This window comes from Rana temporaria, chromosome 13 (genome assembly GCF_905171775.1).
Source record: "Rana temporaria chromosome 13, aRanTem1.1, whole genome shotgun sequence".
Taxonomy (NCBI): domain Eukaryota; kingdom Metazoa; phylum Chordata; class Amphibia; order Anura; family Ranidae; genus Rana; species Rana temporaria.
Window position 1 is genome coordinate 36,697,612 of NC_053501.1, and position 27,966 is coordinate 36,725,577.

At 43.4% G+C, this 27,966-nt stretch overlaps 1 protein-coding gene across 4 annotated transcripts in view; it reads right to left on the reverse strand.

Annotated features, from left to right (window-relative positions):
• The window catches only part of DAAM1 (dishevelled associated activator of morphogenesis 1), a 232,703-nt gene that overhangs the window by 92,365 nt on the left and 112,372 nt on the right, over positions 1–27,966 (reverse strand). For all 4 annotated transcript variants that reach the window (XM_040332233.1, XM_040332231.1, XM_040332232.1 and 1 more), the window contains 3 exons: positions 27,307–27,528; positions 13,627–13,716; positions 376–447 (listed from right to left, as the gene is read on the reverse strand). In XM_040332233.1, coding sequence (XP_040188167.1) covers positions 376–447; positions 13,627–13,716; positions 27,307–27,489 — 345 coding nt within the window. In that variant the 5' untranslated portion in view covers positions 27,490–27,528. The remainder of the gene's footprint in view (positions 1–375; positions 448–13,626; positions 13,717–27,306; positions 27,529–27,966) is intronic.

A 27,966-nucleotide genomic window follows, 5' to 3' on the forward strand; every position in this document is an offset into this window, starting at 1 on the left:
CTGCAACTGTGTGTTAACCAGGAGTTCCACTTTAAGGAATACGGCAAATTAAGCATGTGCTCCCATCCATTTGATATCTGCTTTGTTGTGCGAGGGCGGATGAAATATCATGATTTTCAATAGCTGGCAAAATGCCTACTAGGGAATGTAGTCAGCATGTTTCTGGTGCAGGAGATTTGCAGGCACAAGTGACAGGTGAACTTTGCACCAGTAGTTTTTGTGTAAAAGGTGTCAGATAGTCAGATCTCAGGTAAGCTTTGAAGCAGCTGGGTCTTAAACAAAAGTGCTCATGTCAGAGTGCCCAACGTACAAAGATTGAGCTTCAGTAAATTTGTGCCGATGACATGCAATTACACGCTTTAGGCAAGTACTTACAGCAGCCATAGAATTTAATTCATCAATGTAAAATTCTGGCCAGCTTGTAGCGCCTTTATTTTCTTCCTGGTCCTATGGAAAAAACAAAAAAACAAACACATTAACATACATTGGAATATGTTACCTAAAAGTATAAATGTCTAAAGAAAAATACAATTGGAGGGGCTAATATATAATGAATATTTCCAGTACTAAATGGTATAAAAAATGAAGACCTGGAATTAGCTTCTTGATGAGTTTGAATTTTTCTATTTCTCTCCACTAAATACTGTAAAGCTGACTGGCAATGCATAACAGAGGAAGCTTATATTGCATTGTAAAAGTCCCCCCCCCCCCCCCTTTTAATTTTTTTTATTCCTGGTTCAAACATACACAGCAAGAAAATGTTGAGGCACAAAAGTAGCCCACTCACAAATCCTAATATTTTGCACCGTTCCCCACATACTGAACTGTTAAAAGGCATGAAGGCAATACAGACAATATTTTCTAACAAATGTGTTAAAAACAATGTAAGTGTACGGTAAGAAATGTACAATGTTAGATTTGATATCACTTTGCGGACAATGATCACCAGGACAAAGGTGAATCTTCCCAATGGAGACACAGACAGCAATCTGACAGGAATTCCAACCCTTATCAATACTATTCAAAGTGAAATAAAAAGGTTTGGCTGTAGATTCACTTTCAAGGAAGCTCGTTTTGGCTGTACTTCTCCTGTGGGTCAGAGGAGTGTAGTTCGTTCTGCACTCCTGTGACCCATTTTCAGCAGAAAGTGGGCGGACGCCCTCTGTCAGCTGACGTCAGAGTCGGTCCAAGCTTGGGCAAGGTTGCAACAATGAAGTCGGGATCCACCCACATGCCTGGACTGTCACCCCGCTGAGAACCAGAGATGGCTGCTCTTGCCCCCTCAACAGCCCAGCGCTCCAGTGAGTCACCAGCTCTCTGCTCAGGAAGCTGTGAGAACCGAGCAACTGATGGTGTTCGATCGCTCGGTTCTCAATGTTAGAAGCGCCGGGGGATCAATACTGCATCCACCTAGGTACTGTATCATTCTAAAAAAAAACAAACAAAGAAAAAAAAACATACATCTTTTAAAGAGGAATTCCTGGTATGGAAATTTTCTACATATTATTTATACATATTTTATCCAGCTTGGACCAATATAACTGTGTATACCATACCTGGTTGATGCCCTTGGAAGCTAGAAATCACTGAAGTAGACACCGCTAACCACAGTCGCTTCTGGCTACCGTGCCGAATGGCTGCCCTGCAGCATTCTGAACACAGGTGGTCAGCCATTTGGCACAGTCACTATTCAGAGAATGCTTTGCATTTTCTGAATAAACATAAAGCATTCTTTTATGGGATGAGATGAAGTGGCAGGCTGTGACACTGGTGTTCACAATGCAGCAGGACAGCCGCTCAGGGTGGGACCTGGAAGCAAATGGAGATCACTGGCGTAGTGGTGTCTAGTGATTTCCAGCTTCTAATGGGTACCGGTCAGGTATGGTATATACTTACTGTATTTGCTGGCGTATAAGACTACATTTTACACTTTAAAAAACTGGCAAAGAAGCAGGGGTCGTCTTATACGCCGGGTCAGCTGCTTCGGCTACATACGGTATATACCACTTAGCCAATCCCGGTGAGCGATGTATTCAAATGAGAATACAGAGCCTGCTCGGATTGTAGTAACAACCTCTGCCAATCCGAGCAGGCTACATACAGTAGCCTGCTCGGATTGGCTTTGAGAGTCAGAGAGGCGTGGGCAGATGATGTTACAGCCTCTGCCAATCCAAGCAGGCTTTGTATTCATTAATAGAATACATTGCTCGCTGTGATTGGCTCCAGCTCCAGCAAGAAGGAAGAAGAATATGGCTCCAGAAGTAAGAAATATGAAGCGTCAGAAGCCTTGGAAGGGGGGTGGTCTTATACGGTGAGTACAGGCAAAAAAATCTTAAAAAACTGTAAAATTAAAGGGGTCGCCTTATACACCCGGTCGCCTTATACACCGGCAAATACGGGTAGTTACATTTGGTTCAAAATGGACCAATGTAATGTATAAAAAATAAATATACGTGGAATTCATCTTTAGGAATATTGACACCTCAAAATATGTATCTAGCTCTGGCTATACATTTATAAAATAGCCACCAGAGAAACAAAATGATGTGCCTCCAAAAGTAAAAAAAAAAAAAAATGTAAAATGGGGGAACATTATCTAATGAGGCATAAAGCCGATGCAATGTACCGTAGTATTATTATATCCAGTTGGGGAAAACCAAAATGTCTATGCACGAAGATCAGAAGAGGACCATAGTCCTAATTTATCAGCGTGTCTATGGTTTGTTGTCCACAGCAACAAGACTCGTCCTTTCATTCTCAAGTGCAACAATGGAGAAAAAGAAAATACGTAAATCATGCAAAAATAAAAATAAAACGTTTTAAAAAAGTTTGAACTCTTTCCATCAGTAATGTAAACTATTTAAACACCTTAGTAAAGAAAGCTGTTTTAGATGAAAAGATGACCTCAAACGACATGTAAAATAAACAAGGAAAACAGAATTGTTCCAGTGAGTCTTTACGAATGGTTTACATTTAAAATGAAAAGAAAGGACAACTAGCTTAGTCTCTGGATTTTTTTTTTTTTTAATCCAGATTTTATTAGAAGAAAAGAAATATGGTCCCCACATTGTACTGGTGTGATGGTCTAATGGAAACAAAGGACACAGTTCCTGAATGACAACCAATTAAGAACATCAAAAGGGTAAAAATGTAATTTATTTGGGTTTAGAGAATGAAACAAAGGTTTACTGAATGTATGTTTCCAATACCAACATACTAAAAGGGTTATATTCTGCCTAGGTCCAAAAAAAGGAGGAAATGGTAAAAAAAAAAAAAAAATGAAAAGAACGATATGGAATCCCCAGTATTTATATAACAAGGGCAACGAAGTAAAAAGAGCCTATCTTCTAAACTCCATGAATCCACAAAAAATAAACATGATCAGCACAGTAATAATAAAAAAAATGATAAAGAACATAAAAAAATGAAATATCTGAAGACTGCATATCACTTCCCACACAATAGTTTATTGTTCAGAGAACAAACACAAACATTAAAAACCATGGTAACCAGTCATAAAATATATCTCCTCTTGCTCCCAAAAATCAATTTTAAGAAAAGTTTTTAGACTATATGGTCTATATCTGTGGCATATGTGGCTCATCCACTAAGAGTTTGACAGGTTTCAGCCTAGAGGTAGCACTTTTAAGCTTTCATTTCAAACCTTCCAGCAACATAAGCCGCTTTTTTTTTCTGATTTCACAGGATGAAGGCGAATATTCCTCATAAAGTAGATACATTACATTCTCTATGAATGAATAAAATCCAAAAATGCATGCCCCCAGAATGATCCTTGAATGAGGGACTTTATGCCACAGATACTAAGGCTCCGTTCATCACAACCGAGCGATCCAGATCGCAGGCAGAACGCGTTTGTGATGCCATTATTTCTTGAAGGCACCCCAAACGCAGGATGATTTTGCCACAATTGTCGAGCATCAAAAACGTGCTACAATCTCACAATGCCAAAAGCTCCTGTCTCGGTGCCAAGATTTGGTACACAAGCCTCTTTGGAGCATTTTTGTACTGGAGGGAAGCCCATTCAAATGAATGGTGCTGCTCCAAAAACACTCCACTAAAAACACAAAAGTGCTAATAAAATGTGCTACACCAGCTGTCGCTGTGCTCAGGTGTGAATGGAGCCCAAGCAATACCAGGTGCAGTGACCCCATGAGTAAGCTTCAGCGGGCAGAGTGAAACGCGTTGGGGCGTGGCCTGATGGGGTCCAGGCTTAGTGCCACTTATCTACAGCAGGTCTTGTTCTGATGTGGTTCCTGGGATCTTCTGCTCTTATTAAACACCAGGTACAGCCCAGGGTGCACTACACTACTGTAGCCCGTGAAACTGGTCAATCTCTGCACAATATGGGGCACATTACTTGAGAAATTATCTTAAAATTTTTGGAAGCAAGGGGGTGATACATTTTAGGATTACTTATCATGGTTTTTAATGTTTGTGCTTGTACATTTTACAATAAACCAGCCCTCAAAAAATCCACTCGCATTTTGCGAGTGGATTTTGAGGGCTGGCGAGGAAGGGCAGGCGACCGGATTATCAGAGCGCAGGGATCATCACTGGCGGCTCTCATTTCAATTGCTGTGTGTTCCCTGCACCCGCTGTCACACACAACCCCGCCCCCTGGTCCCGGGACTTTGATAGACAGATCACCTGTCCAATCACGAGTGACGTGTATCAAAGTTCCCCGGCCAGGGGGCAGGGCTGCATGTGACTGCGAGCGGCGCGAACACACGGCAATCGAAATGAAAGCTGTGATGTTCCTCGGTGCGCTCATCATCCACCCGGTAATTAACTTCCTCTCCTCTGTTCCCTGCATTAAGGACAAATATTGGCAGCATAATGGGCACAGATAGACAGCATGAAGGACACAGGCAGCATGGTGGGCACGGGCAGGCTGCATCAGCGGGCAGAGATAAAGTTGTTAATATTTATTTTTAGAACTTAATTCTGCATAAAACATTTTAAGTGTCATTTCATGATATAATTTATGAGGGCGTGTTTAGGGCGGGGCATGGTAGGGGTTGGGTCGGGCAACTGTTGGCGAGGAACCCCTGAGGTTTGGCTAGTAGCTCAGGACTTGAAATTTTGAGCCCTGCAATAAACTGCCATCTTGTGGGAAGCGAGTTGCAGTTCATGGATATTTTGTTTTATTTTTGTCCTGAAATGTAGGTTTCCCGTTGCACCAGTTTCAGAAGATTTAGCCTTCCAACTAGCCCTACTTCGAAAAGAAAGGTCTATCTGTGTAGAGTATATGGTGCCCAACAGATGTAAGGGAAAAATATATACACTAAATGTATTCAAGAACAACTCTAGGTAGATCAAATATACCAACAGCTGTTCTTCACATACGCATTCCTAATTACTGCTGTTGCATACTCTTTAGGGAAGATGTCAAAGGGGTATGGCAGTTTAGGGGACTCTTCAGAAAACTCAGAGGCCATCACCACTGGTTTATTGATAGAAGGCTGCAGGCTGAACACATCCAGCAATGCAAAGGCCAGATCTACCTGCCATATTAATAGCAATATCCCACATCTCTGCACATGTGTGGTTAGTGTTGCCTGGCAAGGTTAGCCAAGCAAGTGCAGTAGTATTTTTTGTGTGTGCAATGCTGCCATCAATATGATGGTAAGATCTAATGCATGCACAGTAGCGATTACATTTTAAGTGATAGCCACTATATGGATGGCAACATTGGGCATACACTGGAACGATTCCCACTTTATCCAGCGCTGTCATCTATGACCAATAGAGCCAGGCCGAACAATGCATACATGGGGAAATGATGTGTGCAGGTGCAACTTAAAACATCCCGCAGGTCTTCTACTGCACATGCATGGGCTATTTAGAAGCGGATAATGCACATGTATGGGGCATTGGACATCGGATATTAACACCTAAACACCTGCCTATTCACTATATTAAAAACAAACCCGGAATCCATGTTTAGGAAATCCAGGGGAAAAGTTCAACTTCAAACATTTGCGTTTCAATTTTATAATTCCTAATTGGGTTGCCCAAACATTATTTAAGTATAAACAACAAACCAAATCCTTATTCTATAGTATTTTGATTACGAAACACGAGGGAGAAACTAAAAACGCCTTTTCGCTTCCTGTATGATTATTTTACACCAACTGAGGGATATTATGGTAAATGAAACTGCAACTGTTGCAACATATACTGTAAAGGTGTGTGGAAACACCTAACCCTCCCAGGTGGAAAGGAACAGGTTGGGAATTATGGCCAAAAATCTAACTGATGGAGTATTCAAGATATAAAAGAATCCAGGAGCCTCTCCCACCCTTCCGTATACTTTTTCTGTACTTTCTTCTTTATATGTTCGGTCAATGAGACCGTTGGCTCACTTTGAACTAGTAAAAACACAAAATTGCTCGGGATTTGCCAAAAAACATGGCTGTCATCCTGAACTATGTACTGGTGTCAAAGGCATGTTGTTTCTTTTTACGTTCTAGCCAGTAAACCTAGGAGGAGTTTTTTTTTGTACTAGCTATGTCAGGATGTACCTTTGTATTATTTTATATCTTTATCTCTTTTTGAATGTAAAATTCCTTGGCCTCTAAATAAAGAATTAAAAAATAAAGAAGCCAGGGGCGGATGCAGATCACCAGGCTCCACATTAACTATAATCACATAAGTGGATTAGCCCATTAACCTAATGGGATCAGATTTAGGGTTGATTTGGTTATATTATTTATTCATTTGGAATAGATTCTTAAAGTGTTAATAAACCCAGTAATATGAAAACAGTTCATCTGCTCCCCACAGTGCCCACAGCTTATAAATCTTTTTACATGAAAAATATTGCCACTATATACCCTTTTGGCTGATCTGTATACTGTACCACGGCCAGTGATAAACTGCACAGTTTCTCCAGTGCTGAGAGATCAGGAAGGTGGAGTTTTCCACTGCAGCCTGTATACACACCCACATGTGTGATGCCAATATCATGTGACCTGGCTAGCTCTGATCAACAAGTAATTTTTCTCTCCAGCATAAAAGACACAACTGAGCATGTGCAGGTTGGCTACTCTGCCTGTGTTCGCTGGCTTTCCCCAGATAATTGGTGCAGGAGGGGAGAATCTGTGCATACAGGATAAAACAGACTTTTTACACAATGCAGAGGAGTAACCCCTTAAGTTCCACAGTGAGTATAACAAGCATGCTATGCTGCATATACAGAAAGATTTTACAGTTGTGGGTTTAGTAACACTTTAAAAAGAGGAAGTAAACCCTGATGGGTTTAACTTCCTCTTTGTTTCCCTGCAAAGGTAAAGCATAGTGGGCATCACATAGTAGCCCATTATGTGTCACTTACCTGAAACCGAAGCCTGCGATGTCACCGCTGTCCCCTATTCCACGAAGCATCCATCTTCCTTCCGGGTATTGTGGCTCCGGTGCTGTGATTAGCCAGAGCTGCAATGACATCACTCATTGCGCGCAGGAGCCGCCAGTCACAGCACAATCTCCTTTAGAAACGGCACCCTGACCGTTTCTAAAGTGCGCAATGCGCCGTAGACATCGGCAACCGCCTCATTTGTAAATGTCTCCTAAACCGTGGAGGTTTAGGAGATATTTTGAGCACCTACAGGTAAGCCTTAATCTGGGCTTACCTGTAGGTAAAAGTGGTTGTAACGGGTTTACAACCACTTTAATGTCAGCGTTTTTCTGCTAGATTTTGGGAAAAAAATATTTAGTCTTAAAACAATCAGTTTTAAATTTGGCTATGCATGGGCCATCATCAACTTTAAAAAAATAAGATATACTGTTAGATTTGGAATGGCTGAGATAGTAGGGGTAGTCATGCATGTGCCGCATTCGTCTACGATTGCAGATTCCATATGACCCTTTATGTATTTCCAAGCACAATTTCCTAGTTTGACTCAAGAGCACTTTTAGATCCATCACACTATCGGCCATTTGATCATGAGGGAATTGCAACCCAATTAAAAAGGATGGTCGTAAAGTTCTTTGCCTCACGCCAGTGGTTATGCAAATTATATTATTATGAGGTGATTAAATGCAAATTGAATGTATAAATGGCTCTATCTCATGCTGGAAACCAACAGCACTTCTCATCCCTGGCACTCAGATCCCTGCACGTAAGGGTGACATCTCAACCTGTTAACAGGTCAGTAAAGCACAGAATGAGGGTCAGTTTATTCCACTCGCCAGTCTCTTTTGTGTTAATACAGTGATAACACTCTATAAATTAGTGTTAGTCTGTATCTAGTAGAGGAGAAACTTCACTTTACATTCCATCATAAAGAGAATGCACTTAACGGGCCTATTAAACCTCTACAGTGTGTCTGTTCCAAGCGGTTAATTGTCCCTGCTTAGACAGCACTCCAAGAAAGTTGTATGACCTTCAGCTTCAGGTCCGGTAATGACAAATCCTTTATTAACAAGCACCCATCGTAAGCACATAGTAGATCAGCTGTTTTGTGGTGCATTATTTGGCTCCAGAGTAAAAACAGCACCATGAATAGAATATGAATGACAGGTTTGCATTTTAAAAAAATGTTTTTGCCATTTCTGGTGCAGGAAGAAACAATCATACCTTCTAATTATACAGGTGCATTTTATAAAATTAGAATAACAAAAAGTTAATTTATTTCAGTTATATTAGTTTCAAAAAGTGAAACAATTTATATAGATGCGTAAGGGCCCTTTCACACGGGCGGACAAACGGACCGTTTATTACAAGTCCGTTTACGGACTTGTAATGTATCCCTATGGGATTGCAGACGTTAGCGGATGATGCATCCGCTAACGTCCGTAACGATCCGCGTCCACAAAGTTCCGCTTTTTCAGACGGAAGAAACCCCTATTTTTCTTCCGTCTGGCGGAACGGATGAATACGGACACACGGTCCGTATTCATCCGATTCCCCATAGGGGAGAGCAGAGCAAAGACAGGGCGGTCTCTGCACAGTGTGCGGGGACCGCCCTGTCCGCCGACAGCTCAGCAGGGATTAACGGAGGAATCCTCGATGAGCCAAACGGGCTAACGGAGCGGATCAATACGGATCCGCTCCGTGTGAAAGAGCCCTTACACGCACAGCGATATATTTTTAATATAGAAATGTTGGCTTACTGGAAAGTATGTCCATGCACAGCATTACAGAACAAGCAGCTCCACGAGCCATTGCAAGCCGCTGACCGTTACAAGCATGACTCCCAAAGGCAGAAGCATGATAGGTATTGTAGTTCAACAGGTGGAGGGCAACAGGTTGAGCACCCAGTATGCACTTGGTCAGGGCTCCTTTTGCATGTTGAGCACCCAGTATGCACTTGGTCAGGGCTCCTTTTGCATGAATTACTGCATCAATGCGACGTGGAATAGAGGCGATCAGCCTGTGGCACTGCCGAGGCATTACGAAGCCCAGGTGCTTCGATAGTGGTCTTCAGCTCATTTGCATTGTTGGGTCTGGTGTCACTCTTCTTTCTTTCGACAATAGCACACAGGCTCTCTATGGGGTTTAGGTCAGATGAGTTTGCTGGCCAACCTGGGCTTCCATAACACATCAGCAGTGCCACAGGATGATAACCTCCATGCCACACTGCATTGATGCAGCAATTCATGCAAAAGGAACCCCGTCCAAGTATTGAGTGCACACTATACTGTACATGGACATGCTGTTCAGTAAGCCAACATTTCTGTATTTTTTTTTTTATTGGTCTTATGTACGGTACAATTTTACTAGCTATAAGCCATAATTAAAATGAAAAGAAAAATGCTTGAAATATATCTCTGCGTGTAATGAATCTATAATTATATATAAAAATGTTCACTTGTTGAATTGAATTACTGAAATAAATCAACCTTTTGTCTTAAATTTCTCCCAAAAAACATCAATGTATGGCATGCTTAGGCACTCCTGTGGATTTAGCCTCATAGCTGTATATCTGCAGTATTACATATAAGGCACTGCTGGCTCTGAAGACTGCAAGTCTCAGATCTAGAGTAGAGTTTGATCATATTACTTAGATCCCCTCTGTACCGTTTGCTAGAGGCTCTGACAAAATAGCCACCTGGACACAGACACAGGGAAGAACAATGCATTATAAGTCAGCAATGAGTGATCAGCTGCAGGCAGACTACAGCCAATAATAGGGACTAGTGCTTTGCCCTCTGCTTGCCTATATTGGAGCACAGCTTTGCCTATATTGGAGCACAGCTTGCAGATGTCAGTTACTTTTTAAAGGAACAGGTTTAATAAAGGCCCCCAGCCCCCCAACCTAATCTAGTTTCATATTGCTTCGCCTTCACCCATGCTTACTCATCTATTACCAATGTCAGTGACCTCCTCCAATGTTTACAGTATTCCTCACCTGTGCAGTGATTCCCCATAGACTTAATGGGGCCATACCTATGGGCTAACTATAAACCATGGGGAGTTACTGCACAGAAAGGGGAAGATAAGCATTAGGAACAAAGTGTGTAAGCACTGCAGGAGGCCGGCACTATCAGGAAGAGTAAGCACCTGGACTGTGGAGCTTACCATAGGTCATTAGGTTAGGGGCTGGGCGAGGCCGGAAGGCTTTATAATATACCTGAACTTATATATTCAATTTCGTGCAACTGTGGATAGAATAGGGAAGGCGTAGAACCGCTCATGTTTCATCATCTGTGGATTCCAGTTATCTTTACTTACTCCGTCTTTAGAAATTGTTTTGCCAAATTAAAGTGATTGTAAACCTCCCAGATTTTTTCTTTAACCACTTGACCACTGGGCACGAAAACCCCCTTAATCACCAGACCAATTTTCAGCTTTCGGTGCTCTCACAATTTGAATGACAATTACTCAGTCATACAACATTGTACCCATCTGAAATTTTTGTCCTTTTTTTCCCACAAATAGAGCTTTCTTTTGGTGGTATTTGATCACCTCTGCGGTTTTTATTTTTTGCGCTATAAAAGAAAAAAGACTGAAAATTCTGTAAAAAAAAAAAAAAAATCTAGTTTCTGTCATATTAGCAGGTTATTTCTCACACACAGCATATGCATACTACAAATTACACCCCAAAACACATTCTGCTATTCCTCCCGAGTATAGCGATACCACATGTGTGCGACTTTTACACAGCGTGGCCACATAGAGAGGCCCAACATGCAGGGAGCACCATCAGGCGTTCTGGAGCACCCAGGCCAATTTTGACATTTCTCTCCTACATGTAAAAATCATCATATATATATATATATATGATGTATATATGATATATATGCTTTTTTTTCAAAGACCCTAGAGAATACAATGGCGGTTGTTGCAACTTTTTATCTTGCACGGTATTTTCGCAGCAATTTTTTGAACGCGTGTTTTTAAAAAAAAAAAACAGTTTTGTGCTTAAAAAAAAAACAAAACAGTAAAGTTAGCCCAATGTTTTTGCATAATATGAAAGATGAAGTTACGCCGAGTAAATAGATACCCAACATGTCACCCTTCAAAATTGCACACGCTCGTGAAATTGCGCCAAACGTTGCTACTTAAAAATCCCCATAGGCGACGTATTGCAAGGTATTGGAGTATTGAGGGTATTGCGGAGTATTGGGGGGGTATTGCAGAGTATTGGGGGGGTATTGCAGAGTATGGGGGGGTATTGCAGAGTATGGGGGGGTATTGCAGAGTATGGGGGGGGGTATTGCAGAGTATGGGGGGGGGGGTATTGCAGAGTATGGGGGGGGGTATTGCAGAGTATGGGGGGGGGTATTGCAGAGTATGGGGGGGGGGTATTGCAGAGTATGGGGGGGGGGTATTGCAGAGTATGGGGGGGGGGGTATTGCAGAGTATGGGGGGGGGTATTGCAGAGTATGGGGGGGGGGGTATTGCAGAGTATGGGGGGGGGGTATTGCAGAGTATGGGGGGGTATTGCAGAGTATGGGGGGGTATTGCAGAGTATGGGGGGGGTATTGCAAAGTATGGGGGGGGTATTGCAGAGTATGGGGGGGTATTGCAGAGTATGGGGGGGGGGTATTGCAGAGTATGGGGGGGGGGGTATTGCAGAGTATGGGGGGGGGGGGGGTATTGCAGAGTATGGGGGGGGGTATTGCAGAGTATGGGGGGGGTATTGCAGAGTATGGGTGGGTATTGCAGAGTATGGGGGGGGGTGGGTATTGCAGAGTATGGGGGGGGTGGGTATTGCAGAGTATGGGGTGGGGTATTGCAGAGTATTGCACTCATCATTATTTTTATTTTGCAGAGTATTGCGCAGGGATGGCTGGATCTGTGACTGCAATTGTCACAGATCCAGCCCACAGTGCGGCAGCTGCTGCTGCCGCCCGATCCCCCCCCCCCCTCCCTCTCCTCTCACACTGTACCGAACGGTACAGAGAGGAGAGGGAGGAACCGGCGTCATTACATGACGCCGGTTTGTTTACAAGTGATCGCGCCGTCATTGGACGGCGCGATCACGTGGTAAGGAGCCGCTTCCATTGGCTCCTTACCGCGATCCGTGTTGCTGCGGGTCCCGTGGACCCGCCGAGCGCCGGTGATCGCGTGTGCGCGCCCGCTCGGGCGCGCAATTGTGACTCTCTGGGAGGACGTATATTGACTCCCTCCTAGAGTTAGGGAACCGCCTTGTAGCCGTATTTCGGCTATAGGGCGGTTACCAAGTAGTTAACCACTTCAGCCCGGAGCCTCTGTATGAGATTTGGTGTTTAAAAGTTAAAAATCTTTTATTGTTGCCAGAAAATTACTAAATAACCCCAAACCCCCCCCCCCCTCCCCCGAGAATAAAATGGCGGTCGTCACACCATATTTTCTTCCTGCACCAGAAATGGCAAAAACATTTTTTTTAAATGCAAACCGGTCATTCAGGTAATCTGTCATTCCAGATTTTATTGTGGAGATCAACTCAAATGCCTGACTGGCAGCTGGCTCAGCCTCTCATCATGTCTTCACGACCCTTAGCCACCCACTCCTGTCCCCTCCTCAGTCCTAAACTCTATTGATCCCTGGAGGGGCAGTGTAGACGGTCACTGGTTCTCTGCTCACTGAAGACTGAGAACTGAGCAATTGGTGCCCTTTGATCACTCAGTTCTCGGTCTTAGGCCTCGTACAGACGAGAGGATATTCCTCCTCCGGATTTTGATCTGATGGCATCAGATCAAAATCCCCACGGAAAACATACACGGTGACGTGCCGCGCCGTCGCCACGACGAATGCGACGTGCGCGACCCTGGAGGGTAAATACTTCCACGCATGCGTCGAATCACTTCGACGCATGCGAGGGATGGGGATCGGACGGACTTATCCGGTGAGTCTGTACAGACGACCGGATAAGTCCGAAGGACAGATTCCAGCGGATAGATTTCTTAGCATGCTAAGAAATTTTTATCCGCTGAAAATCCGTCGGCTGGATTTTTATCCGCTGGAAAATATCCGCTCGGGCCTACACACGACCGGATCTGTCTGCTGGAACTGATCCGCGGATCAATCCCAGCGGATAGATCCGGTCGTCTGTACGAGGCCTTAGAGGTGGTGTAGAATAGATGCAGTATTGGACTGATGCTCCATCCACCTAGGTGCGCATGAATGTTTGTTATTTTGAAATCCCATACATCTTTTAAACTGCTAACCGCACTTACTTTTTTCTTGCTGCAGTAAATCTGCCATTTCTTCTCAGCTGGAAGGGCAAACATAGCTTCCCTGTGCTTGTCTGAGAGGTCCAGTTCATCCTATAAGCAAGAGAAGGAAAAAAATTATTTACAAAAATTGCTGCAATACATTAAAAAAACAAAATCAGTATGAACCCCCTTCAATAGCTCGGCTTATTCACAAAACAAATGAGGGCAGAGGGAATAAAATTAACATTTATGGTGTTGATCTACTACCACCAACATTTTAAGGGTCCATGCACACTGGACTAAAAAAAAAAAAAAAAAAAAAAAGGACGCTTCTACAGAAGTTTTGTTTTTTCTTCTCCTGAATGTAGAAGCAGCTCAATGTTATACTATGTGTCCATTCTTAAGGAGTTTAGAAGCATATATTGCAAGTGGAGAGTTTAAAAAGACAGAAAAAAAAAAAAAACTTCCCTGCGTTTGAGAGGCATTTTCAGACAGAAAAATGGGGGAAAGGTTTGGGGGGGGGGGGGGGGGGACGACGACACTTCTAAAAGCAAATGCCCATGAACTCTTTCCAGATCTCTGGTGCAATATGAACTATTAGGAGAATGTTTTCTGCAGCTTTTTCCGCCAGAGGTACTGGCATTTCTTTGCTGCTCCTAGTGCGCATGGACCTTAATGGCCCTTTCACACATATGGACAAACGGTCCGTTTATTACAAGTCCGTTTGCGGACTTGTAATGTATCACTATGGGATTGCAGACGTTAGCGGATGATGAATCCGCTAACATACGCAACCATCCGCAAAGATCCGCTTTTGCGGACGGAAGAAACCCCTATTTTTCCTTTGTCCGACGGAACGGATCGGATGAATACGGACACACGGTCCGTATTCATACGATTCCCCATAGGGGAGAGCAGAGGAGAGACAGGGCGGTCTCTGCACAGTGTGCGGGGACCGCCCTGTCCACCGACAGCTCAGCGGGGATTTACGGAGGAATCCCCGCTGAGCCAAACGGGCTAACGGAGCGGATCAATTACGGATCCGCTCCGTGTGAAAGAGCCCTAAAGCTCTACAAAAGCTAAAAAAAGGATCTACCGAATCCTCCAGGATGTAGCTTGGTTTTCCAGGTTGACAAATGACAGACCATTTTTTGTCTACTGTAAATTAAGTGCAAACCTGACAAGCTTAATTGTATTACTCTTATACCGCATACACGCGATCGGAAATTCTGACAAGAAAACTGTGGATTTTTTTACGACAGAATTTTGGCTCAAACACCAAATTCTGACCGTCAAGAACGCGGTGAAGTACAACACGACGACGAGCCAAGAAAAATTAAGTTCAATGATTCCGAGCATGCGTAGGATTTTTCTCCATCGGAATTGCATACAGACTATCGTAATTTCCGACAAGAACTTTTCACATGGGAAAAATTTGAGAACCAGCCCTCAAATTTTTCTTGGCGGAAATTCCGACAGAAAAAGAGCCTACACACGGTTGGAATTTCCGACCAAAAAGCTCACATTTGACTTTTGTCAGAATGTCCGATCATGCGTACGCGGCATTATACAACTGAGAAACTAGGTGGGCTAAACTGTCCCCATCTTTCATCAAATACCTTGCTTGGTTGAGTGTATCTGCCAAAAATAATTTTTTCCTAAATGACAAAAGCATATAAAAACAACACTCTTCCTCCTGTTAAGTGTCTGAACAAGATACTATCACAACATTTGGGGGAATTGAGAAATCCAATGTTCCCCACCAAAATGGCAGAAAAAAAGCAAAGTTTTGCTCTGTTAAAATTACAAAGGATGTGTTATCTTTTTGCAGCGAGCTAGACTTTTCACTTGGCAATATGGAATGTTCCTTAAATGTACCATGAAATATGAAACAAATGTTGCACAGCAGAACGGGTTTCCTTCTATTGCGACTTTGATACACATAGCGCCTTTTAGATCCCACTATCAGATCTTTAAACACAGTCTACACCAACACAGAATTATTTCGGAATTGCACAGATACTGCAGATAATGACTTCTGCCTATGAAAATATACAAGACCGTATTCTTATAGTTAAAATAAATAAAAAAAAATTCTGTAACAATTTTCTTGTTCGCAGACATTTTAAAGAAAGCTAAAAACTAGTCTGCAATACAGAACATGGCTATTCTAGGTGGGGCGGTGAGGTCGATGTCGCAGGGAGGTCTTTGGTCCATTACTTTGGTGGGATCTCAGCAAGGTTATTTATGCTTACACACAGGTCTATACTTTACAATCCATAAGGCAAACCAACAAGTAAAATTGCGAGTTCTACCTACAATGAAAAAAAAAAAAAAGCACTACTATAGTCTATTCCATCTAACTTTTCTATTAAAATGACCTAGTACTTTGCCCATGTTGTACAAAGTAACAGGTTTACTTACTAGTCACTCTCTCTTATACTTACAACGAATGGCCAAGGGCATATGAACATCCCTCCAACTTATTGTATTTAGCGGTGAAGCATACTGTAAGGCAGGGGTGTCCAAACTTTTTTCAAAGAGGGCCAGATTTGATGAAGTGAACATGCGTGAGGGCCAACTATTTTGCCTGAAATTCTTTGAACTATTAAAATTCGGTCTAAGTGTGTTCGTCCGAGCACCAATACACGGCCCAACAAGAATTCTCTTGCCTTTGTGGTGATGAGATGAGCACGGGCGTATTATTTGGATATACTGTATACATTTCTTTTGTGGCCCAAACAAATCCCAGAGCGCTGCTTAGGACCAAGGATGAGCTTGGGCGTGTTATTTGGATATACCATATTTATCGGCGTATAACACGCATGGGCTTACCATTGCCATGAATGCAGCCTCACATGTGCCATGAATGCAGCCTCACATGTGCCATGAATGCAGCCTCACATGTGGCATCCCAGGAGACGGGACTTTCAATAGAGACGCTGCTGAGTAAACAGGACATTCTCTTCATGGAATCTGACAGCGCTCGTCCTGTCCCCTCCAGGGCAGCGCCAATAAATACAGTATATATCTTTTGTGCCACTGGGGGCCACAAACAATATATATATTCAAATCTCCAGGGGGGTCATATTAAATCAACAGGGGGGCCACATTTGGCCCCCGGGCCGGACTTTGGACATGCCTGCTGTAAGGGTACAGTATACAAAGAAATTACATTTTAGGCAATGGTGTTCTAAATAATTGAGTTTTTTGTGGAGGCATTTGAGTGGCCCTATTATACAACTCTGCGGTCAACGTGAATGCCAAATGTGAGCCAGGTCTTTTCACCCAAAATCAGTACCTGACCTCAAATGCTCTACTGGCTGATGGAACACAAATTTCTACAGATGCACTCCAAAATATTTGTGGTAGAGTAGAAAAACCGTTACAGCCCATGGCTGATGTTTGAAACAAACCACTTGCCAACCGCGTCAAATGACTGGCCAACAAGTTCTGGGAGGTCCTCATATGACAACCTCCCGTGATTGCTCCCGCCACTCAGGACACTGCTGAGTACAGATTGAGGTAAAGAGCCAATCAATGGCTCTTTACCGCGTGATCAGCTCACTGCTGATCATGATGTAAACAGAAGTCGTTATTAGCACTCCTTTCCTCATGCTGACAGCAAAAGGAGAGGAGAAAAGAGCCGATAATCAACTTGTGTAAAAGGGACACGTCCACTGATTATCAGTGCAGTCCCAACAGTGCTGCAAATCAATGCCCATCAGTGCTGCCAGTGCCACCTATCTGTGCTGCCTACCGGTGCCACCTATCTGTGCTGCCTACCGGTGCCACCTATCAGGGCTGCCTACCGGTGCCACCTATCAGGGCTGCCTACCGGTGCCACCTATCAGGGCTGCCTACCGGTGCCACCTATCAGGGCTGCCTACCGGTGCCACCTATCTGGGCTGCCTACCGGTGCCACCCATCTGTGCTGCCTACCAGTGCCACCTATCTGTGCTGCCTACCGGTGCCACCTATCTGTGCTGCCTACCGGTGCCACCTATCTGTGCTGCCTACCGGTGCCACCTATCTGTGCTGCCTCATCAGCACCCATCAGTGAAGGAGAAGAATTATCCGTTTACCAAAAAAAAAAAAAAAACAACAACTATGAAAAAAATATATGAAAGACTGAAAACTTTTTTTATTTTCAAAATGTTCGATTTTGAATAAATACCTCCAAAAGAAAGATCTATTTGTGTGAAAAAAAATTATACATTTTGTTTGGGTACAGTGTTGCATGACTGTGCAATTGGCATTTGAAGTGGGACAGCGCTGGAAGCTAAAAAATCTTCCTGGGCAGGAAAGGGGTACAAGTGCCCAGTAGGCAAGTGGTTCAACAGGGATATAGTCCTCTCTTGCCTCCATGTGATGGCATTCAAGTCCAGCGATTGGCTTCTCATCTGGGGGAGGTGATATTTTGTCCCCATACCTATAATAGGGTATTGCAAACCTATTCATCACCGTTTCAGGCTGCATTTGATTGGGACTGCAGCTTTTGCTCACATTCTCTGCAACCTCCCTCTCCCGTTCCAGTGTGGACAAGGCTACAGTGGGCTCTGAAAGACAGGTACTGTATATGTCTACATTTTCACAGGATCAGATTCAGGACCATTGAGAAAGCAAATATGCTAGCAATGAAACAAGTTCAGAAAATGGAGTAGCAAACTCTTGAGACGTATGAAAACTGAAAATACGAGCCACTCAACCAGCAGACTGTCGCCTAAGTAAATTTAAAAGGTGAACTTTTCAAGCTTAACCCAAGTATATATTTATACATTTTAGTATTCTGTCTAAGCAGGTTTTAAGCAGGTGACTCTATAAACACCAAAGACCTTTGAAGCCACTTAATCTGCCAGCTGCTTGCCTCCCTTACACATGGCAGGTAAACATAAAACAGAGGACTCTTAATATTGATTACCTGCGCTTGGCCCTAGACGCTTGTCTTTCATTTGCCGTATAAATTAACAGCAGATGCCTGGGTGCAAAGCTGCTCTTTTGAAGTAAGAATAACACCATCATTTGCTCTTTAAAGCCAAGCTGGTAGATATAAATCAACATCAAACAAATCCATATACCACCAGCCCTGCCCTCCCCCTCATATTAAAACTGAAAGTCGACAAATGCCCCGTATGTTACTGTTTCAACAGCGACTTTGTGTTTCAGTCCTGTAATTATTAAAAGGAAAACATGCAATTTACCTTTCTAATACTCAGTCTGGAAGGTTACTGTTAAGAAAACATGCTGGCTATAATTTAAGAGTTAAATTTAGTTTTATATGATCCTTATAAAAAATAAAAAAATAAAGTACTCTTTAAATTAACACAATTTATTGCGCAATTTAAAAACAAAAATCTACCAAACAAAAAAAAGAAAAAAAAAAACCTGCTCCAGGGAGCTCTGTCCGATTAGCCTGGGCATTTAATTAAAGTATTAGATTAGAAAGACGAGATAAATGAAGCGCACAGGCCTCCAGACATATAGTCCGCACCAAAATTAATCAGTAGCCACTTGTTTTCAGGGAAAGTCAGCATTTAAACCAGTGATGGTCAACCTTATATGGGGGGCCTTGAGTGCGGCCCCCCATCACCAAATGGCCTCATATAAAATTCAGTGAATATTCATAGCAAAAGACTATGGGCAGGATACAAGAGAAAATCGGAGACTGCGGACATAATACACGAGATGGTCAGAGATTGCGGACATGATGCAACAGATGGTCAGACAGGATAAAAGACTGTCAGACTGTGAACATGTTTATAGTAGTTGCTGGAGACTGGGGACATGCTTCAGGAGACAGTCATAGACTGAATACATATTACATGAGGCTGCTGAAAATATCTACTTTAAACAGGGCAATAGGGAAACACAGATTGGTGCCTGCAAGGGCCTTGAGGACCAGCCCAGGGCCGCAGGTTGGGCATCAAGAATTTAAAGAGGAACTGCAGTTTGCTCACATCATTTGTGATAAAAACATCTTTGCCATTCTAAAGCTTCCCTCCAACCACTTTGCATATTTTATATATACTGTGATTCTGTACTTGCCAAATATGCTGCAGAAATCTCCCTCCACCGAGTCTGGCTGCAGCCATTTTAACTGTGGGCAGCTGAAGCTGCTGCCGATTCACTTCCTGAATTTACACACCTCAAGAGGCCCTGCAGCTGTCATTGGCCCTCTTATGACTCACCCTCCTCCCTTCCTGGCAAACTCTCACAAGAGTGAGAGAGAGCGCTGTGCATGTCATAAGCCTGGGCTAATGACCAGACAAGAAACAGGAAGTGGGCTGTATAAGGTATTTACTAGCAGAAAAAATATATTTTACTATCCAAAGTTAAAAACAAACAAGGGCAGAAGATTTAATAGATGGAAAGTTGGAAAAATAACTGAAGGTCCACTTTAAGCCCTTAAAATGTTTATTGATCTATTACAGCCAGGCTGTTAACACCTGTACAGAATATGAATATTCAAATACAAGCTCTTAACTTTAAGAATGAAAAGGTAAAAAGGAAAGGTTAGGGCCCTTTACCGCGCGCATTACTGCATGCACATCAACGTGAAATATTTGTGCATTTAAAGTGCATTAAAGAGTCACTGTTGCCCGGTCTATTAAAGGACAGCAACTGGCACTCCCCTAACTGGTGATCCCCCTTTGCAGGCAGTGATAGGACCCAGCATTTTTGGTTAGCGAGGAGCATGTGCGCTCCTCCTCTGTGGTAGTGCTTAGGTGTCATAGCCAACTGCTAGACCCAAGCACTGGCACTAGGCAGCGGGATTGACATCACTGCTCCGGTTGGCAGAAAAGGAGAAGCAGGGGAACACAGGCAACGTGAGCATCAGTGAGTTGGGGGACATTTTTTTTAGAAAATCGGTCACTTTGCCTTCAATGAGAAAGATGACATTTCCTCTCTAAGGCAGATTATCTATTTTGAATTGGCTGCAAACGCAACCAAAAAACTGGACCACATTTTTCTGTTTACTAGGTGATGAAGGGTGAACAATAAAAACGAAGGAGCCAGTGTGTTCCAGTGGTGTAGATATTCCACAATCAAAATAAGGGACAATTTAAACAAATTTCAACAATTTCCAAAACCTGTGACTGTCCCTAAAAATCTGTCAAATACTATGATGTATGACCTAAAATTCGGTCTTATTAAGTATATACAGAAACCTTTGTGGTCTTCTCGCAGTTTCTCCCCATTTTGTGAGTTTGCTTTCAGTCTACACAGCAATTACGGGATTTATCACATAACTGCAGGAATCAATAAGACTGAGGAGTTAAAACAACTAGGCACAGCCATTATAAAACATCGAATATGCTGTGTTGCACTTTATGGACTCTTGTGTATTGTTTTGTTTTCCTTTTTTACGATGCCTGTGTAATGTATATTGAAGAGGATGTATGATTTAATGTCTCCTTCCTCCAATACTTCCTATCCTTTCTCGTTCTCTGCTATGGTCATATGGATAGGTCCCAAAGCCGGGGATACAGGAAGTAACAATCAACACTTCCTGTTCCATGTCATGTCCTTTAACTGAAAAGCTGAAGATTCAGTCATTACGCACACAGAATACACTGTGTCCCTGGAACAGCGCCCACATGAAAACAGTACATATTATCACGACAGCTAATTAAACAGTGGGGGGGGAGGATGTCCACAAATATTCACAATGAACAAATTGGCAGGCGTTGGCAAAAAAAAAAAAAAAACAGCATTAAAGCATAACTGCGTATCGTTTCTAGCCAAGTGCTTGTACCAGGTTTAGAAAGGGTTCCTTTTGCATTAAATCCAATATTTTAAAAACAATTACGGTAAGTGTTAGAAGGAAGAGGGCACCACCAATGTTCCTTAAAACACTCCAATGCTAACCCCATTGTTGGAGAGCAGCCTTCAAGCACTCAACCTAGGTTGACGCAATACATAATCCATAGAGTTCAGCGCTGCTACAAATACCTTAAAACAGGCTGGTAGTGTAAAGTGAATCTAAGGTACATTTAAAAAAAAATAATAGCAGGTACATGGCGGGGACCGCCCCGTCATCTGCCGGCTGAGCAAGAGGATAATAAAGGAACCGATTCTCACAGGATCCGTGAGTGTGAAAGGGCCCTTACCCTTCCTGCTCCCAAGATTTTAAAAGCACATGGACTGCCATGCATGTACACTTCAGTATACTATTGTCAGAACAGAGGGTCAGGATGAAAGAGCTCCCAGGGGCATATGTGGGAGTCAACTCATTCTTTGTCAATTAATGGAGAAGACTCAGCGAGACTCAAGACCTGGAAGAACAAGAAAAGACGGCAGCATTGGCGACAGAGGGATGATGTTGAGTGCAGACAATGCATCGCTGGCGAAAAGCACTTTTGGAGACAAATCTGCCATAATGTGCAAGTATGCTCCATACCTCCAAATTTTTGGCAAAAGCCCTGGGAACATATAGCACACAGCATCGATTTAAATTTTTTTGATCAAACTTGCCCTAAAGCTGCCAATGCAGACCTAATGAAATGCTGCCAGGCCAAACCCCTCTGGTTTTATACTCTAAATCCGGGATCGCAAAACTCCGGCCCTTTGGTTGTCTTTATCCAGCTCTTGGAGGAACTATTCATCCTACTGAGAGACACTATTCTGCACAATGGCATCGTAAATGAGGCATACTTTTTGCCACAGACATCAATAATGGGTGCCATTTCTCCCACTGACACCAACAATGGGGCATTATTCCAAATTCCTGAGCAGCAGCTGGCTCAGGCTCTCAGCAAACCACTGAGAGCCTGCTCCCACTTTCTGCACAGCCTGGAGCTCCAGTGAGCGGTGGAGAGACAGAGCAGAGGGCAGGTGACGGTCACTGGCTCTCTGCTCAGTGAAGACATAGAAAGGAGTGATCAGCTGTCTTTAATCGATTGGTTCTCGTATTAGAGGCGGTGGGTAACAGATGCAGCATCAGATCATCGCATTGGACCACCTAGGCGAGTATGTATGTTTTCCGTTTTAATTCCTATACTTTTCTTTGAAGCTTTATCACAACTCCAAAATCTAAGGGTCTATTTGAACAACCCCTCTAGTTTACATCAAATCAGGTAGTGCTTAAAACCAGCGAAAATTCTGCTCATTAAGCAAAACAAATCTTGGAAAAATTGGACAGGACAGCACCTGGCTACTTTACAATCAGTTAAAGTGGAGGTTCACCCTAAAAATGAATTTTTAACATTAGAGCCAGCATAGTAAGGGCATATACTTTCGGCAGGTTTTTTTTTCTCTTCTCCGTACTTACCTTTATATTCTGATTTCGTCCAGGGCTTCCGCGTTCTGAGGGACTGGGCGTTCCAATACCTGCCTCAGGGTTCCGATGACTGTGGGACTGGGCGTTCCTATCCTTCGGTTCGATGATTGATGGCTTGGGAAACAGGTGACCTGACGCACAACGCGCGTCAGATTTCCGTAAATAGCCGAGCTGCAAGTCGGCACTATACGTCGCCTGCGCCCGCCGTGTAGAGCTGACTGCGCAGGCGCCGTATAGTGCTGACTCGCAGCTTGGCTATTTCCCAACATCTGGTGACGCGCGTTGTGCGACAGGTCACCTGTTTCACAAGCCGTCAATCATCGAACGGAAGGATAGGAACGCCCAGTCCCGCAGTCATCGGAACCCCTGGACAAAAACAGACTAAAAAAGGTATGTATGAAAAAAAAACGCCAAAAGTAAATGCCCTTACTATGCTGGCTCTGCTAGATGTAATATTAAAATTTTTTTTTTTGGGTGAACCCCCGCTTTAAATTAGCAGTTACATCGGCAGCAGAAATATGGAAAAAAGTTGTTCGTAGTTTACTAGAGTCATTGGTTCAAATTCCAACCATGGTACTACCTGCCTGGAGTTAGCATGTTCTCCCTGTGTGGGTTTTCTCTGGGTACTCTGGTTTCCTCCCACACTCCAAAGAAACCCTGGTAGGTTTATTGGTCCCCGTCTAAATTGGCCCTAGTATGTGTATGTATAAATGCGAGTAAAGGGCCTTCAATTGTACGCACCTTGAAGGCAGGCAATTATGTGAAATAGATAGAGATAGATAGAGATAATGTAAATTGATGGAGCTATACAAGTGCCTGTAATAAAGAAAATTTACAGATATTCAGCTGTCCTCAGATGATCAGAAACACTCATTTCCATTTGTCAGTCAACTCAACACTGAACAACTTCTCACGGAAGGCTCACATCACTACCAGCCTAATTAATTGGACCAACCGTACCTGGTATAAGTGTGATGATTGTCAAGTGGCATTTAACAAGAATGGCAATTCATTGCAGGAGTATTAAAGGGGTCTTTTTTATGAAAACCAAAACATGTTTTTAACTGGAAAGAATGTTGTGTAAAAGGGAAAGAAGTCTTCAGTATACCAGCCAATCAGATTATTACATTTTCTAACCTGCACTCAAAAACGACATCTGTACTTCTTGGCCAACTATGAATAATACAACCCACATTTTAAATCTTCTTTAGATCCAGAACCCACCATTTATGAAATAAGCAAATTGTTTATAGAGTCCCCCATATTATAAAGTATTGGCTAACATGAAGGACGTTGTACTGAGATTGCTCAGGCTAGAACATGTGTGGCTAACTTATCTGATTAATCACTACAGATAACATATAAACCCCCCACTTTACTGCTCTTCATCCCATGATATCTGTGCATGCTCATTCCCCGCTACAGAAACATTATCAAGTCACCAATTGGCATCTACATGTGAACGCAACTACATTACAAACTAAAAATATACCGTGTAGGTAAATAAAAAAGACATGCAAATGTTAAGCAAACATGGAAAAGAATGGTAAAAATGACTCGGCATTCTGGAGCTCTCTTGCAAAGCAAATGAGACTGTGCAGTGGGGTAATATTACAGGATGCAGCACCATGTTACTCATTATTGCCAGGAAAGCTGTATAAACGTCATCTGTATTCAGGATCCAAACAATCATTTGCATGACAGTCTCTTTCACTTAATATATCCTGCTGGATCCTGAGTCAGAGGTTACTGATAGACAGATGTCTCACTGGAAGTGATGGGCAGTGAGACATCCTTGAACCCCTTTCAGTTGCACTAGGACCTGCTGGGATGAAACACAACACAAAATAGTATATGTATTGTATATATTTTACTATCATTTGTTTAAAAATGGTGGTATCCAAACTGCAGCCCTTTGCTTGTCTCTATACAGCCCTTGAGGTACTACTGACACCAACAGTATGGCATAAATTCCTGCTACTGACATCAACATTTCTCCCACTGACACCAAGAACGGGGCACCATTTCTCCCACTGACGGGGCACCATTACTCCCACCGACACAAACGACAGGGCACCATTACTCCCACCGACAGGGCACCATTACTCCCACCGACAGGGCACCATTACTCCCACCGACAGGGCACCATTACTCCCACCGACAGGGCACCATTACTCCCACCGACAGGGCACCATTACTCCCACCGATAGGGCACCATTACTCCCACCGACACCAACGACAGGGCACCATTACTCCCAACGACAGGGCACCATTACTCCCAACGACAGGGCACCATTACTCCCAACGACAGGGCACCATTACTCCCAACGACAGGGCACCATTACTCCCAACGACAGGGCACCATTACTCCCAACGACAGGGCACCATTACTCCCAACGACAGGGCACCATTACTCCCAACGACAGGGCACCATTACTCCCAACGACAGGGCACCATTACTCCCAACGACAGGGCACCATTACTCCCAACGACAGGGCACCATTACTCCCAACGACAGGGCACCATTACTCCCAACGACAGGGCACCATTACTCCCAACGACAGGGCACCATTACTCCCAACGACAGGGCACCATTACTCCCACCGACACCAACGACAGGGCACCATTTCTCCCACCGACACCAACAGGGCACCATTTCTCCAACCAACGACAGGGCACCATTTCTCCAACCAACGACAGGGCACCATTTCGCCAACCAACGACAGGGCACCATTTCGCCAACCAACGACAGGGCACCATTTCGCCAACCAACGACAGGGCACCATTTCTCCAACCAACGACAGGGCACCATTTCTCCAACCAACGACAGGGCAACATTTCTCCAACCAACGACAGGGCACCATTTCTCCAACCAACGACAGGGCACCATTTCTCCAACCAACGACAGGGCACCATTTCTCCCACCAACGACAGGGCACCATTTCTCCCACCAACACCAACGATCAGGGCACCATTTCTGCCACCAACGACGGGGCACCATTTCTCCAAACAAACACCGACAGGGCACCATTTCTCCCACCGACAGGGCACCATTTCTCCCAATGACAGGGCACCATTTCTCCGAACGACACCGACAGGGCACCATTTCTCCCACCGACACCAACGACAGGGCACAATTTCTCCGAACGACACCGACAGGGCACCATTTCTCCCACCGACACAAACGACAGGGCACCATTTCTCCCACCGACACAAACGACAGGGCACCATTTCTCCCACCGACACCAAAGATGGGGCAAGATGTTACTGATGCCAGGACAATTTCTACTCACTGGCCAGTTAACCCCTCCCCCCAAAGTCTGAATGACAGTAAACTGGCCCTTTGTTTAGAAAGTTTGAAGACCCCCCTGGTTTAAAGAAATGCAAAGCGCATCATCATTAGGGGAATCAGTTTGAGTCCCAATAAGGACAGTGCCTGCATGGAGTTTGCATGTTCTCCCTGCACTTGTGTGGGTTTCCTCTGCATACTCAAAATTGTTTCCACATGCCAAAGACATGCTGATATATTATCTGGCCCTAGTATGTGTGTGTATGTATGCATGCATAGGTACCCTAGATTGTAAGCATCCTGAGGGCAGGGACTGTTGCCAAAGTACAGTACAATATACGTATTTAGCATTTTATAAATTTTGATACTATATATACACATGTAATAAATAAATATGCAAATACAGGCTTTTCAAACAATCTGAACAAAAGCTTTGTATGATAACGGGTACTTCAAATGCTTCAAATCAGTTACATAGGGAGCATTTGACATGGGCATACATTTTTAGAGGATCAGAATTCCACTTTTAAAAAGTTACTAACAAGGCTGTAATGGTACGGTTTTATCCACTGCGTCCAGTTTCCAGAGAGTCACTCACATGTGGGCAAGATGGATTAAAGCCTGTGCTATGGAATTTGCAATTTCCAAAATGGGTCCAAGTAATGAGTGGTGGCTGAGAACCTTCATTGTATTCTCTGTCTGCCTGTTTGATAAACTACCAAATCAGACCGACACTTGCAAAATCTACTTGAATCTAATTGGTAACTGTGATAAAGTTAACATCCCTGAACTTGGATCGATACCCAGTTGGCGTATTTGTGAATAGCTATTCTGCTTTATAAAGGGCAAAGGCGAAGGTGTTCCCAGCTCACTAATATAGGGTGAAATAAAAGGTGAACTGGTGCACTATCGCCATATCAGGAGGACAGACTGAACATGTCATTTGGGGAACAGGAGGTTGCCATTTCCTCTGAACCTGCAATTTAAAAAACATCAAACGGACCCTTCTATACTATGAACCACTGACCTAAAACAAGCATGCAGATAAAGACATCTCACTTTTTCCTAACTGGTTATATACATCATAAAAAAATAAAAATAATGCAGAGTACGTATGGAAAGGTCCACCTACCACCAGCTCTGCAAACATAGCATCAAGCTCCTCAATCGGGGGGACGGGCAATGCCGGCTCCATTGACTGCAGGGCAAAGTTGCTGTCATTTCGTAATCGATACGTAATCTCTGGATGATCATTACTCCGAAAACAGCAGAAAATGAAGGAGATCCCTCGGTTACTTCTCTTCCGCGGCGCCATGTCCCAGAGATTCTAGGAGCAGGTTCTACCTAAGAAATCCTAAAAAAGAAAATGCATATTAATATTTCAGAAGTAGCCTTCAAACGGATTTTAAAATAAATATACCAATAATTTCAGCTATCTGTGTATCTGGAAACCAAAATAATAAACACGTCACCCCCGTTTTCCCGAATGGTCTTTTATTTTTTAATGATCAGGGAAGTGCATTCTCGCCCCACAAAATGTAGTTTACTGATGTTACTGATGTTTCTGTGCAGAGTTCAGCCTTCTGTGAGTGCAGGTTAATTTAGAACCTTACTGAAAAGACCTAGGATAGTTGGGTTTCTCTTGCAAACCTGGAAAAGTTACACTCAACTGGACTTGTTCTCTACAGGGTTGAACATTACCCACTACTAGCCATGACTAAGCACTAACAGTGTGCGAAACGCGTTGGCTGTTCCCTCCTGTGACTGTATTTTTGGATTTGCATGTCCAGTT